This window comes from Centropristis striata, chromosome 20, assembly GCF_030273125.1.
Source record: "Centropristis striata isolate RG_2023a ecotype Rhode Island chromosome 20, C.striata_1.0, whole genome shotgun sequence".
Taxonomy (NCBI): domain Eukaryota; kingdom Metazoa; phylum Chordata; class Actinopteri; order Perciformes; family Serranidae; genus Centropristis; species Centropristis striata.
Window position 1 is genome coordinate 4,730,262 of NC_081536.1, and position 16,234 is coordinate 4,746,495.

Here is a 16,234-nt window from a genome sequence, read left to right on the forward strand (position 1 = left end):
AGAAAAAGGTTTAGAGCCATTTGATCTATCAATAAATAAATTAATAAATCTTACCGATATCCTTTCCTGTCTTTTCTTTCTCTTTGTGACGTCTGGTGATGCTGTCTCGTAATCTCTTCAGATTTTCCTGAAGAAACAAACAAAAAAAACAACAACCACACATTAGATCCATCTTTTGACCACTGATCAGCACCTGAAGGACCATAATAAAGTTTGTGCCGCTGATCTACCTGCTGATAGCGTATGGAGCTGGACCTCCGCTCATGGTCATACTGCCAGGCCTTGAACTCTTGAACGGCTTCGTCCACAGTAATTTCCCCGACCTTCACCCTCTCCTGCAGAGATATGAGCTGCCTCTGTCCAGGTGTCTTCATCCCAGCGTACGGGTCGTAAGTAGAAAGGGGAGGGTCGCCCACAGGCCGAGCTGCATGGGTGAAAAAACAGAAGAGTGAAAATATCTACCTTGCATTATTTCGTGTGGTGGAAGAAGTATTCAGATGTCTTATTTAACCCATTTAGGCCTATAACACCTGGTAAAAATGCCTGTAAAATAACCCCCTAAAACCTTTTTAGTTATAAAATAACCCCCTTTTTTGTCATTTTATGTCTTTTTTTGGTAATTCTGTGTTCTTCTTTTGGTAATTTCGTGTCTTTTATGGGTAATTCTGTGTCTTTTTTTTTGTAATTTTGTGTCTTTTTTGGGTAATTCTGTGTCTTTTTTTTTGTAATTTTGTGTCTTTTTTATGGTAATTCTGTGTCTTTTTTTAGTAAAATTGTGTCATTTTTTTGTAATTCTGTGTCTTTTTTTGTAATTTTGTGTATTTTTTTGGTAATTTTGTGTCTTTTGGTAGTTCTTTGTCTTTTTTTTGGGTAATTTTGTGTATTTTTTTTGGTAATTCTGTGTCTTTTTTAAAGTAAATTTGTGTTATTTTTTTGGTAATTCTGTGTCTTTTTTTAAGTAAATTTGTGTCATTTTTTTGGTAATTATGTGTCTTTTTTTTCTTATTTTGTGTCTTTTGGCAGTTCTTTGTCTTTTTTTTTTTTTAAATTTGTGTCTTTTTTTTGTAATTATGTGTCTTTTTTAAGTAAAAGTACTAATACCACTATTATACCACTAAGATAAAGTCCTGCATTCAAAATTGACTAAAGTCAAAGTACAATAGTATCAGCATCAAAATGTACTTCAAGTATCAAAAGTAAAAGTATTTATGCAGAAAGGCCCCATTCATGTTGTTTTATATATTCTATATATATTGTTGGATTATTATATTTTTTCATGCATTTATCTAGGCAGTGTTTAACTGTTGTCAAGGTAGGGCTCTGTTTAATATACTGTTATGTCATTTCATTTATAAAATTGTTTTAATCATTTTAAATGTATCATGTTTTTTATTTTAAATCTCAACCTGAAAAGTAAATAAAGCTGGCAGCTTTTGTAGTGGAGTAAAAGTACAATATTTGCCTCTAAAATGCAGTGAAGTAGAAGTATACATTTACATAAAATGGAAATACTCAAGTAAACTAAAATCACCTCAAAATTGTACTTAAGTACAGTACTTGAGTAAATGTAGTTAGTTAAATTCCACCAGTGATTATTTCCTCCCTAGTAAGTGGAAAAAGTAATGTGCAGTAAAAATAAAAGGTGTTTCTTTTAGTTGTTAAACTGTTTCATGTGTAAAGCTGGTGAGAATTGAGCTCATTGGTTGAGACAAACTTCAACAGGCAGATTCAGAGAAGCTCAGATGTGTGAAGCGCAGTATTTAAAAATCTTAATCTTTTCGATCAGGTCTGATTATATGTGAGCAAACTGGCACATTCGAATGCCAACAACAATCTTTACCACCCGCCCAAAATAACTACAGTATCATATGTCGTATAGGGGCTTGTGAAACCACATTGACTTGAAATCTAAAGGGTAATTTCTCTGATTCATTATTTGTATCCACTGTCTCTGAGAAATGAGGCCCACATGTAATTTAAATGTTAGCTAGAATGATCTGCTGGGGCAAAATTTAAAAAAAACCCTGCTCATTTAAAAATGAGTTTACATGATTAAACCACTGATATATAACATGTATGAGTACAAAAGTACAAAAGTATGGGCATAAAAGTGTACTTTAAGTAGCAAAAGTAAAAGTGCTCATTATTGAAAATGGCTCATTTAAAAATCATACAGTATATATATTATATTACTGGATTATAGTTATTGATGCATTTATGTGTTCATCACTTTTAACGTTGCATCTGGCAAAGGAGAAGTTAATTTTCATACTACTGGGATGCTTGACTTAATAAACATTAATAATTAATTTAACATTAATAATAATATATCATAATTTAATAGCTGATTTATTTTTTGTATTGATAATCTAAATCTGCAGAGTACCTTTAATAGTAGCATTAGTATTATTCTTCATTAGTAGCATTAAATGGAGATAATTTGTAACATTTCCACATTAAAATGTCTAAAAACAACTAGAATGATGTTTAATATTGTGTTATGTATTAACATTATCCCAAAAGTTTCCAAAAAAAGTGGAAACCTGGAGAGATATGTCATTAAGTTTTTACCACAAATCACAGTGAATTATAGAAATGCCAGGCTTGTTCCATTAACCTTTTTAATATTTTAAATCATAAAAATATATAATTGGCTCCTTCCATATTGAGGTTGAACACACTGAATGAGATTAATAATTGGTTTATAAACTTGCAATGTCATTTTTTTTTTAAATCTCGATGTTATTTCCAATGATTTGAACTTTGCCTTACCTGCAGGATAATCCATTTCCATCGTTGGACTCTGGGACGAAGCTTTATCTGAAAACACTGTCAAACAAATTGAGTTATTTAGTTTTTCTAGGGAGAAATTTTAGAAAATCTGATGCATAAAAAGACAAATAGACTGGTTCATTACATACCGTCATTATGCACTTTATGTGTTTTTTATGCACACTGTTCATTGCACCTTATTTGTTTCATAGCACCAACATTTTTATACTGTATATTCATATTTATTCTGCACTGGAATTCTACTCCTTAATACATACTCCTTCTTTAGACACTTTATTTGTATTTTTACATTACATTTTATTGTATTTTATTGTATTTTTATATTTTATTGCTTGAAGTATGCCTAGGTTGTTCTTTTTATTTAATTATTTAATTGTGTTGTCATTGTCTCTGTGTGTAATGCTGCTGCTACACTGTAATTTCCCAGCTTGGGATAAATAAAGTCTATCTATCTATCTATCTATCTCTCTCTCTCTCTCTCTCTCTCTCTCTCTATCTATCTATCTATCTATCTATCTATCTATCTATCTATCTATCTATCTATCTATCTATATAAAGAGATCATTTTGGGGACAGAAGAAGAGACGGATCAGTACCTCTGGAGATGTAGGTCTCAGGCCTCTCAGGCTTTTCAGGCTCAGACTCGGACTCAGGTCTGGGGATGGGGGCAGGTGGACGGTTCATGATTCCTGGGATATAGGTCCCGTCTGCATCCACCACATCGTAGATGTCCTCTGGGCAGAGGTTGTATGGATCCTCCTCTTCTTCAATTTGATCCAAGTCCCTTTCCTCTTCCTCACTTTTAAGGTGCTGGTTATTGTCCTTTTTTACACTGGCAGCTGGTTTTGCTGAAAGCCACAAAATAACCATATTACTTTATAATACTACAGCATACTAAGCGCTGAGATGATGAGAATGCATCTTTTCTATTTACTATTTATTGAGATGAGATGATGAGAATGTATCTTATTTACTATTTATTATGCTTTTTTATGAGTCCAGTACGTGAGTGCATTGAATTTCATTGTATTTCTGTGCAATGACAAATAAATCTAATCCAATCTAATCTAATCTAATCTAATCTAATCTAATCTAATCTAATCTAATCTAATCCAATCTAATCTATAATATAATATAATATAATATAATATAATATAATATAATATAAATTAGGGATGGGTGAGCATCTATAACGTTAACAATCAATTAATCGATTAATTGATTCTCCAGTATGTATAAGAGCATGCATACATGGACAAAATAAAAGATACATATATACAGTACTATGCAAAGGCATGTTTTGATTTCGGGCGCTTTTATTTTGAAGGGACGAAAAGAGACTTCCTGTTAAACTAACTCAAGTGAGATTAAACTGTAAAGATAACGACAATGAGTTCAATGTTTTACATTTTAGCCCCTGAAGAGGCATGAGGTCAGTTTTCATAGTAATCTTGCATATTTAAATGTGTTTTGTGTTTAAATAAGTTTTGGATAAAATTAAACCTAGTAATTCATGCTAGCAAGGTTTGATACAGTATGTTTTTGCTCCAGTAGATACTCTTGTATTTCTGTGTGTTTTATAATTGTTATTGTAACTTTCAATTTGCAAACTGTAGCTTTATCCAACTTAAATCTCAGCTCATTGGTTTATTGACGTGTGGCCGCAGAACTGAACGCTCGGCCGTGTTTCATTTCAGTGATACTGATATGCAGTCACAGATCAAATTAAAATTAAAAAACACACAGATTGATTAAAAATTCCATGTGATTGACCAAATTCTTAAAAACCATTAATCAATCATCAATAACTGTTCCCATCCCTAGTATAAATATTGCTATTCAAGATCATTGCTTCAGTTATTCACATCTATACCTTGGAAGAACTTCCTCAGCATTGCTTCCTCTGGGTTTTCTTCTACTGCATCCATCACTTCATCTGAAAAAACAAAACAACAGCATCATCAGCAACATTTAACCAAGCGATCAGTAGCCGTCACAATTAGACCAATTAATAAAATCATGTTAATCTTACATAGGTCCTCTGCACATTCAGGGTCAATCCCCAGCATTGACTCATATATGTCCTCTGAGCCGCCCGAGTACTTCATCATGATATCTTGAGAGGTCGGTGACATTCGCTCATAGATCTTTGCAGCCTCGTCTGTGTTGATGGAGTCCTCAATGTGACACTTGAGCATGTCTGCTGTCTCCTACATTTGTTTGAACACAAGAAACGGGCACACACTGAGTACAAAGACACAATATTTTGACTCTTATTACTGAAATGCACTAAATCTATGCACTAAATCTACGCACGACACTTTGCTATGTTATTAATATTATTACTATTATTATTATTATATATACTGTTGCTGCCATTACTATTATTACTATATACTGTAATATACTAGTATTATTATTACACCAGCCTTACCGGCCTTATTTATTATTATTATTATTATTATTATTATTATTATTATTATTATTACTATTATTAATATATATCACATTATTTTACTTAAAATTACTTCATTTATATTTTTCATTTTATTTTTATATTGTTTATTATCTATTATTTCATATTATATTATATATATTATATTATATACTGTACCATTATCATTATTATTATTATTATATACCGTCTAGTCACTATAGCATTGTTGCCATCATATCACCAGTTTAATTATTACCTTCATCTTGTCAACCACCCTACCAACTGATCTTCTTTTTTAACTTCTTAAGTGTCCTTGTTCTATTCTGTGTTTTTTAGATCTATCTATCTATCTATCTATCTATCTATCTATCTATCTATCTATCTATCTATCTATCTATCTATCTATCTCTCTATCTATCTCTCTATCTATCTATCTATCTCTGAGAAGAAAAGATCCAACATGTTGTTATGTTGATACGACATAAAGACAAGCTTTCATCACTGAACTTACAACAAATTCATCCATGAACTGTCTGAGATCACTGAAGCCACTCTTCTCCGCCAGCGTGTTTGGGTAGTCTCCATACTTGTTCATCACGCTGTAAGCCTGCAGAGCCCCGGGACACTGGAGGAGAATGGTGGTCAGCTTCTTCAGGCCGTATTTAGCAGCAAAGTGAAGCAGCGTGGGAAGCTCCTCATCACGCTGATCTAAAGGACAGAAAACAGTCAGATAAAACCATTCATATTAGTGTATGATGACTCCTGAAAGCAGCTTCCACTTTCTGAGGTTTAGGCGTAATAAATCAATGCAAATGTGGATAAAATATTCTTTTTTTTTTAAATTCTTTTTTTAACCCTTTGATGCACAACATGGGTCTAAAGTGACCCGACAGAGTTTTTATGTTCAATATCTTTGCAATAAATTATTTTCATCATTCAGTATTCCAGGTTTTCCTCAATTAGTTTGTTTTTGATCATCATACATCCTAATTTTTATGTTTTCCTTTATCATTTTTTGAAATAAATCCCTTTTTGTGTCACTACCCTTCTAATGCACAGCATGGGTCAATGACCAATATCTATTTTTTAGCTAGTTTTTTAAAACTTTTTGGCTAAGTATTTAGCTAAGTAGCTTGTTCAGCTAACTACTTAGCTAACTTTTTGGCTAAGTATTTAGCTCAGTAGCTTGCTAAGCTAACTACTTAGCTAACTTCTTGGTGAAGCAGTTATCTTAGCAAGCTACTTAGCCAAGAAGTTAGCTATGTAATAATACAAAAACTTTAAATTATAATTAAATAATGATCTCTTGTTCTCAAAGACAAGATATTTAAAGAATACTTGGAATATTCAATCAAAAATAAGTTGATATCAAAAGATAGAGCACAGAAACACACAGCAAGCATTAGATAACATGGGAAATGAATGCGGGTCATTTTTGACCCATGCTGTGCATTAGAAGGGGGGTCAATATGTTGTGCATCAAAGGGTTAAACAATTTATTTATTAACATTTTTTCATACAGTTTACAGCATCAGTAATGGCAGTAGAACTTCAAATTCCACCCAAACCCACCCCCCTCCCAAATCAGGCCCCAAAGGCCAACTCTTGCCTTAACCCCTAATAATAATAATAATGAAAAATAAATAAATAAAATAATAATAACAATAAAAAGGATAATAATAACAGTAATAGTAAAGTAGATGATAGATAAATACAATACAGAAGTAAATAATAGAAAAATAAATTAAAACCATAAAAATTATGGATAAAATATTCTTGTAATTCATCTGCAACAACAGCAAGTCTGCCCCCAACTTTGGGATATTTAGCTTTGGCAACTAATAAAACAAGAAATCAGAGTTTTGTACTCACTTGCCGCCATGTTGTGTTCTTCAATCTGTCTGATTCCAAACAGCTGAAGACTAGTTGCAGGCATCCTGGATTTTAACGAGTCAGTTAACATTTTGTCCAGTGAATCAGTTGCATTGGACGTCAACTTGAAGGCCTGAAAGTAAAAAATGAGTTCAATAACCTGAACAGCTATTAAAGTTACAACCCCAAAAATCTCTGTTTTGATCTCTTTAGAGGCAGAGACAGGTCTTGTTCTGCAGTGGTGGAAAAAGTATTCAGATCCCTTATTTAAGTAAAAGTACTAATACCACACTGTGAAATTACTCCACTACAACAAGTCCTGCGTTCAAAATATTATATATATATATATATATAATAGTTATATATATATATACACTCCAAATATATTATTGGATTATTATAAAAGGTGAATTTATATGAGCACCATTTGTTTGTTTAAAAAAATGTCTAATCACTTTAAATTGATAACGTTTTTCATGTTAAATCTTGACCTGAAAAGTAACTAAAGCTGGAAACTAAGAGTAAAAAGTACAATATTTACCTCAAAATGCAGTGGAGTAGAAGTATAAAGTTACATATGTGGAAGTTAAGTATGTCAAAATTGTACTTAAGCAAAGTACTTGAGTAAATGTACTTAGTTACATTTAGTGATTATTATAGTGATAATTCAGTTTGAACATTAGATATCTTGTCTTTGTATTGTATTTAATTGAATGTAGATCAAAATGATGTTCAAATAATTGCATTCAGTTTGTTTATGTTCTATGGTTTCTAGAATCTGGGTTGTAAATATATGTTCATGGGAGCATTATATATTGTGTGGACACAACTTCTCTGTCTTTGTTATAGGCTCAGCTATAGTCACACACCTTAACAGGTGATAGACCCAACAGCCATTTATATAAATGACAATCTTTGAGAACAATTTTTTAAATAATAAAACAACTCTATTTTCTCACCTGGCAGATGAAGTTAACAGGATCAGTGGCGTTTAAAAGACACCGACTGACTTCTCCCATATTGGTGTAATATGTTACAGGGCTCAGACTGACACAGGACTGCTCAGTGTGCAGGGTGAGTGACACCACTCCAGCAGCCATATCTAGTGGGAAAACAGAAAACAGTTCATTTAAATTCAAGTTTTTAAGATCAGAAAAAAAAATCAGTTTAAGTTCCCATGACTCCCTAGAGATACTTACCAGGTGCAGTAACACTTAAAGTGTATTCGTTCTCCACAGTGCATGGGACCCTTGTTGCAGCTACATTTTCAGATGAAAACTCCACCTCTGGTACCGACTGATCATCTATTTTATGTGTAAAAATAATATAAAGTCTCTCCGGGTCCTTAAAAAAAGAATGGAAAAAAGAATGAACATGGCTTCTTCTCCAAAAACACCAAAGCTTTACTTCTTCATCACATCCAGACTAGAAAACAAAGCAGCGTGGAACCCTACTGTAGATTTACCGCTAAAGTTCTGGCTGTAAACTGCATGATGATGATATACCAAGTAAAACTGGAGACAAGCTCAAATATCTTTTGTATAAAATGATAGAACTGGATGTAACCCGCTTATATGTAAGATTTGACACCTTTGTTCACATTTGCAACATTTCAAATCATTTATTAGCATGATAGTGTTTTGAAAGTAAAAAAAAAAGATTCAAAATCACATTTTATGTTGGACTAAAGGACTAAAAAAGACACAAAATGACAAAAAAAGACACAAAATTACCAAAAAAGACACAAAATTACCAAAAAGGACGCAGCATGAGAAGATAAAATGACCAAAAAAAAAACACACAGAAGAAGACACAAAATGACTAAAAAAGACAGAACAAAAGACACAACATGAGCAAAAAAGACACAAAATGACTTAAAATACACAAAATGACCAAAATTGTTAAATAGAGTCACACCAGAATAAAAACCAGAGTTGAATGACAGGATCACACACAATCACAAGATCCCATTTATGTTGGTATTTCTTTGTTTCTTTTTGGTTCAAAATGATGATCCAGTAATTCAGAATAAAAAAGCAATTATTATTAGGTCATATAGGTGAGGTTGTGCTGAGAAGAAATATACCAACATGGCATTTAGACATTTTTTAAGTGGTGTATACAGGCAGGATGAAAAGGGTTAAAAAATGGACTAAATAGCCCAAAAAGACTCCATAGAGTTAATTTTCTATATTCCTGCACTTAATTACCTGTGTAACACAGTTAAGAAAAAAAGGAGGAAATATTGTTGAATACATGCTAATTACACACAGTAGCAGCATGAAAGCAGCACTGATCAGTATTAGTATTATCATACATAGCATTTACAGAGTTAAATTGTGGAATAAGTTAAGTGTGGAAGTACAGAAAAGCCAAAACATAAGACAGTTTAAAAACAAATATAAAGACATCATCTTCACAAAGTACAGAAATTTAGAAAAGCCTCTGTAACATGGACATATGTAGACTGTAGTTTTGTAATACACATAGTAATTGTATTTATGTTTATAATATTTATATTTATATAGTAATTTACAATATACATGTATAGGTATTTACAATGTAATATAAATTGTTTATAGTATATATATATATATATATATATATAATTGTTTATAATATTTGTATATGACTATATTGATTATTCATATATATATATATATATGTATATAGATATAGAGACCTGTTAAGGGGTAGGACTCGATACGTTTTTTTACTTCTTCCTACTCCCTTTCGAGCTTGCAGAAAGTGTCTGTCTTCTCAATTTTTTTTTTTGCTTTTTTGTTTTGTTTTTTATTTATTCATCTATTAATATTTAAACTTGGTTTTTTGTTGTTGTTGTTTTTTTACTTGCTTGCATGTTCGAAATAAAGACAATCAATCAATCAATACTTCAGTCTTACCCCGCACAGAACTCTGTTTGGTTGAACGGTGAGGCAGGTGAGTTCTGCAGGTGGACCAAGTTCCTCGCTTGCTGAATTCTCTGAGCTCACCACTTCTTCGTCCTGCAGGACAGTTTCTTGTAGCTCCTCTGGAACAGATTCCTCTGTTTCCTCAGTGGGGGGATTTTCAGTTGAAGAGGCTGCTGTGACTTCCAGCTCTGTTATTGCTGCAGCTGGAGCTTCATGCTCAATCCCAGCCTCCACTCGTTTACCTTTGAATTTTAAAAAAACCAACAGAGAAATGATTATCATAAATACTTCTTTGGCAACCTTTGTAGTCTACATAATTTGACTGCTCAATGAGGGCTAAAGGCTCAGTCTACCCACACAAAAACACTTCTTCTCTGATGTTAGTTTCAGTTTTTATATGCTCAAGTTTGAGGTACGGACCTCTGAAACTCTTCACACCACCTCAACAGAATGTAGGCGAGAGGAACTTAATTTGTGTTGACCACAGACCACAGACGTCTCTTGTACTGTTCCCACGGAATTAATCCCACGGAAAAACAAAAACAGTTTTGGACATTGTTTGATACTGATGAGTTTTTTTTTTTTTTAAATTTCTTGTCAAATCTTGACCACCATATACAGTCATGAAAAAAACATTTTTCTTTCATTTCTGGTTCTCTTTAATGCCTGGTACAACTAAAGGTACATTTGTTTGGAGAAATATAATCATAACAAAAAAAAATAGCTCATAAGAGTTTAATTTTAGAGCTGATATCTAGCCATTTTCCATGGTTTTCCCTAATAATGATTTTGGATATTATCAAGAAAACCATGTAAAATGGCTAAATATCAGCTCTTAAATTAAAATGTTATGAGCTATTTTTGTTGTTATCATTATATTTGTCCAAACAAATGTACATTTAGTTGTACCAGGCATTAAAATGAACAAGAAACTGAAGAAAACAAAGGTGATCCAATATTTTTTTCCATGACTATACAGTACAAATTGTATTTACTTCCTTGCAGTGGTGCATAGTTTGTTATCTCAAAACTTTATTATATAAATAGGTTAATAGTAGTGTGATAATATGTTTGTAATTTGGGTAAACTGACTCTTTAATTAATACCCTTCTGAATCTGAAGTTTAAAGAGCTGTTGGGTGAAAAGATTAAAAAAATATACCACAAAAGAGTTCTTTAAATGCACAAAAAACAAATCATATAAGTGTGATAAGATTTGCGTACTGTCAGCTACTGACTCCAAAACAGTGGAAACATAGACAGCAGGCTCGTCGTCAGCATAAAGTTTCCTCCAGTACGGCCAGTCTGGGAACATTTCCATTGGTATGTCATCCTCTGTGATGCCACACAGCAGCGCCACCACTCTATGTGGAGGATGGAGGAGTGTCTGAAGAGCCTCCTGCAGCTCGGGCTCACAGAGCATGTCCAGGATGGCTCCCGTGATCAGCAGCACGATGCACTTGCAGCTTTGGAAAGATTCAAAGTCGTATCTGTTCGGGTGATCGGCCGGGTCGACGGCGTACAGCAAAATTGACCTTTTGCGGAATTTTCTGGAGGATTTCAAGATCTGCTGCAAATACGTCGCCCATTCCTGTGCCTCGGACGCGTGCAGAATTAGCAGCTCATGTGCTGGGGAAACAGAATACATGACAGCGTGATTAGTATGTAGTATGTTTGATGCTGAGCTTTGTTTTGATGCACAGGTAAAAAGCACTGTAAAGTCTTGTTTCTTCCAGCTTAACCCATAAGAACCCAGACCCAGTAATCCTTAAAAAGGAAAATTATGGGGGATATACCACAGAACAAGTGGACCTTATGATATTTCTTATTTTTAAATAAATAAACTCGACACATTTTCTGCTTACAGAAACACAAATTTGCCTTTTTCTTTGCATCTCCACAACATATATCAAAATTGTGACATTAATAGTGCTGTTTAACAATAAATTATTTTTTTAGATTTGTTTTTAACTAACAAAATAATATTAAATCAATAATAAATAAAAACAAATAACCATCTGCCCTTTTTTGTTTTCATCTCCACAACATATATCAAACTTGTGACTTTAATAGTGCTGTTAGACAACAAATTCCATTTCAGATTTGTTTTTAAGTAACAAAATAGTAATAAATCGATAATAAATAAATATAAATAACACTGCCTTATTGGACGGCTTCTCAACAAGCTACTGTAGCTGTAGGACACTAAAAAACACACTTATGTACTTGAGAAAACATACATGAACATTACTAGAACATTTAAAATGTTTGTGACACCCGTGTCACCGTGGGTTCTTATGGGTTAAAAACATTTCCAAAATTAGATCTTTTTTATCCCATTCTGACTTACACAAGGTTTTACATGCTTTTATCTTCTCTCGCCTGGACTTCTGCAATGGACTGTATACTGGAATCAGTCAGAGCTCCCTCCACAAACTCCAACTGGTGCAGAACGCTGCTGCCCGAATTTGAACAGGAACCAAAAAATACCACCACATAACTCCAGTTTTAGCAGCTTTGCACTGGCTACCCATTTTATTCAGAATTGATTTTAAAATTCTTTTACTCACGTTTAAAGCTCTAAATGGCCTTGCCCCTATTTATATTGCTGATCTTCTGGTCCCCTATGTCCCAACGCGTACATTAAGATCTGTGGATGGGGCTCTACTGGTGGTCCCTAGATCCCGGCTGGTGACAAAGGGTGACCGGACATTTGCTGTTAGGGCCCCGAGTCTCTGGAACTCTCTACCCCTTGAGGTCAGACAGGCTACATCACTAGCCTCTTTTAAATCCCTACTGAAAACTTTCTTTTATCGCAAAGCCTTTTTTTTTTTTTTTAACTCAAATTTTATTAATTTTTGGTATAAAACAATAGAAAACACAGCTCAGCGTCAGTGGGGTACATGTTCTTAGAAATAACACTCAAATGTCTCTGATATCAGAATTTTCGGTGGTGTCTCTGTATTGTGATTTGTAGTCTGTCCACTTTTCACATTTCTTTTCGAATTTTGCATGCTGGAGTCTCAATATATATGTGAGTCTTTCCATGTTGAGAATCTCTTCAACTGTGTCCAGCCAGTTCCTCAGAGTGGGAGGTTCCTCCCTATACCATTTCCGGGTGATTGCCTTCTTCGCCGCAGCCAATAGAATTTTAACCAGATATACGTCTTCATATTGTACATTTTCCCTCGTCAGATTACACAGATATAATATCTCACATGTCTTTGGTAGTTCATATCCCAATATTGTTTGCAAAGCCTTTTTAACTACTTAATCTCTTGGTTGTTGTTTTCTCACCCAGCTCGTGCCACTTTCTAAGCGGGGCGAGGCAGCTTTCAGTTATTCTGCTCCTCACCTGTGGAACAAACTACCTGTAGATCTGAGGTCAGCTCCTTTAAATCAGGACTAAAAACACTATTGTTTACTGCAGCGTACTCTTAACTTTAACACGTATCTGCTCTACTCTACTGCCCTTACTTTTTAACTACACAATGTTTGACTTGTGCTTTTTATTATTTTATCTCTTTTTTTATCCTGCTGTATCTTCCCTGTTTTAATTGACTGTTTTTACTGTTTTCAATTGTGTCTTGCTGTTTTTAATGTGTATGTAAAGCACTTTGAATTACCTTGTGTTGATTGTGCTATACAAATAAACTTGCCTTGCCTTGCCTTCTATGTTTGGTCATTTGTGATTCCAACTTGTCTGCATTGTACTTTACTTTGCTTTGTTGTTTTATTGTAATTTTTTCTGTCTTCCACTATGTTTTTATTTCTTGCCTGTAAAGCACTTTGCAACTTTGTTAAGAAAAGTGCTATACAAATAAAGTTTATTATTATTATTATTATTATTACAGTGCATGCATTCACGCGCTCTCAAAGCATTAAACTGCAGCTCCAAAACTGTGGAATGAATTGCCGCTGCACATCAGACAGGCCTCCTCACTGTCTCATTTTAAATCTCTTCTTAAAACCCACCTCTTCTCGTTGGCTTTTAACACCACATAGAGTGTTGATTTTATGATTTTATGTATTTTTTTGTTTTTATTGATTTTTTGTTTTTATTGTATTCATGCATATTTTATTTTGTGCGGGCAGTACATTTTACATTTTATTTTATTTATTTTTATCCCATTTTTAATTTATTGCATCTTATCGCATCTTACTGATCTATTGTTTACTACATCTCTTTGTATTGTGTTATGTATTTATTGTTTGTGCAGCACTTTGGAAACCTTGTGTTTGCTAAAATTGTGCTATATAAATAAAGGGGATTGGATTGGATTGGATAAACTGGAAAATATTAATCATTAGTTCCTTAAACACTGCTGATCCAGCCGGACCACGTGGAAAATGAATCACAATCCTGTAATCAGGCCTGAACATTACACTAATGATATGACACTGGTCATATTATGTGTTGGTCTCCATGTTGCAGTGGGTAATGTTTGTCGTGGAAATGCTCCACAACATACCAGCTGTCCGGCCGTGAAACGTCAAGGTGACTGTGGTTACAGAATGAATGTCCGATTTGTTTGATATTTCAGTGGCGAGCCAACAAGGAGCTGTGCAAACATTGCACTGTGTCAACACTGGTCAGAGTAATTTTGTTTGACTCATTACAGTGTTTAATCAGGTCAAGTTCACCTCTGTACACGCTAACTGGAGAAGAAACCCAACACGACTATTTCACCTTCATCAGCGCTGCGGCCGCTGACAGGGCGGACGACTCGCCATCTGCTTCTTAATGGTCCGATAACAAGTTTCAAATTTAGACGTGTGGGAAATTTAACCATACAGGAAGGCTAACATGTGTGCTTCCTCTTTTTTTTTCATTAGCTCAAAAAAAAAAGAATTGTCAATGAAGTTTCAGTTAAATTGAGTTAAATAAAATAAACATGTATTTTAAAGGTAAAATAAAACAGTCAAAAAGAGTTATCCATACTGTGTAAAAATCTGTCTTTTACGTATATTTTCACCAGCTGAAACTGGCAGAAGATAATATGTCATATTTACCTGATTTACTACTTGAGATGGGTTCTTCCATGGTTGTGAAAAGAGCAGAAAATCACCCCACAAGAAGCATCATTTGCCAAAATATGTCCTTTTTTTTGTTTCTGTTTCTTTCTTTCTTGACTCTAGCTCCTTTCCTCTTCAACTGAGACTACATTAGCTTTCACCCGATACTGTATAGCCCTTTGCTCAGTTGTATAAATAGCTACACTTAGTTTCCTGATTTTGGTGACACTGCCCCACTTCCTGAAACAGTTGAAGAAGTGAGAAATGCACCACAGTGTCACGGTGTCATGTCGTGCAACATGTCTGCGATTACACATGGCTGTTTTTCATTAGTCATCTGTAGATGGTAGATGGTAGATTATTCAGGGCAAAGATGAAATAAAAAGAAGAAGAGGTAAAGAAATAAAAAAGAAGAGGTAGCTCAGAGGTGCTGTGGTGAAGTTTGAGACATGCAGACACAGACCTTGATGCAGAAATGAGATTAATACAAAGCTTCTATTATTTTATGAAGTAAACACTTTTGCTCTCTGTTCTCAAAAATACTGCACACACACACACATACACACACACAGACACACACACACACACACACAGTTCACCTGTTGTGTGTGAGTCATATGCTTCTTCCGTTTTTTCACTTCCTTGTGAAGGTGCAGTGCTTCAGGGTTTCACACTCAAGAGTGATAAGTGAAACTATATCTATATAATCTATAAACTATATAAATGAATCAACACACGTATCTCAGAACAGTAATATTATAACCGTGCTACCTATGCTTAAAATCCTACTACCACAGATATAATTCTTATTATTACTACTACATGTTTATTTATCTTACTGGAAGTAAAACTGACTTTAATGCTCATACACTGTTTCTGGGTATTATAAAGCTTAATATGCATTATACGGCCATATGATATTTATGCAGCTACACCATGTATTACAATAGACATGACATGTGAGTATCTAATGGCGTAGGCTTATATGTTTTTCAGATATTCGCTGATATAAAAACCCTTTTTACAGAACATTCAATGCAGAAAATGATGCCTGGGGTGATTTAGAAATTGTGTCATACAGTTTTTTTTATTTTATTTTTTATTTATTCTTTATTTAAATGGCCAGCAATTGACTGATACTGAAAATACACTGTTAATTTTACTATTTATTTTTTATTCTTTATTTAAGTGGCCGATACTGCACA

At 33.8% G+C, this 16,234-nt stretch overlaps 1 protein-coding gene across 2 annotated transcripts in view; it reads right to left on the reverse strand.

Annotated features, from left to right (window-relative positions):
* Window positions 1–16,234, reverse strand: part of pik3ap1 (phosphoinositide-3-kinase adaptor protein 1) — a 62,538-nt gene that overhangs the window by 14,065 nt on the left and 32,239 nt on the right. The window contains exons 1-13 of one of the 2 annotated variants that reach the window (XM_059359776.1): window positions 15,027–15,248; window positions 11,238–11,642; window positions 10,006–10,256; window positions 8,302–8,446; window positions 8,062–8,204; window positions 7,103–7,235; window positions 5,742–5,938; window positions 4,826–5,003; window positions 4,667–4,729; window positions 3,390–3,641; window positions 2,773–2,829; window positions 231–424; window positions 55–127 (exon numbers count right to left, since the gene is read on the reverse strand). In XM_059359776.1, coding sequence (XP_059215759.1) covers window positions 55–127; window positions 231–424; window positions 2,773–2,829; window positions 3,390–3,641; window positions 4,667–4,729; window positions 4,826–5,003; window positions 5,742–5,938; window positions 7,103–7,235; window positions 8,062–8,204; window positions 8,302–8,446; window positions 10,006–10,256; window positions 11,238–11,642; window positions 15,027–15,057 — 2,122 coding nt within the window. In that variant the 5' untranslated portion in view covers window positions 15,058–15,248. Of the gene's footprint in view, window positions 1–54; window positions 128–230; window positions 425–2,772; window positions 2,830–3,389; window positions 3,642–4,666; window positions 4,730–4,825; window positions 5,004–5,741; window positions 5,939–7,102; window positions 7,236–8,061; window positions 8,205–8,301; window positions 8,447–10,005; window positions 10,257–11,237; window positions 11,643–15,026; window positions 15,249–16,234 lie in introns of those variants that run through there. The other variant, XM_059359775.1, reaches the window with a different exon arrangement.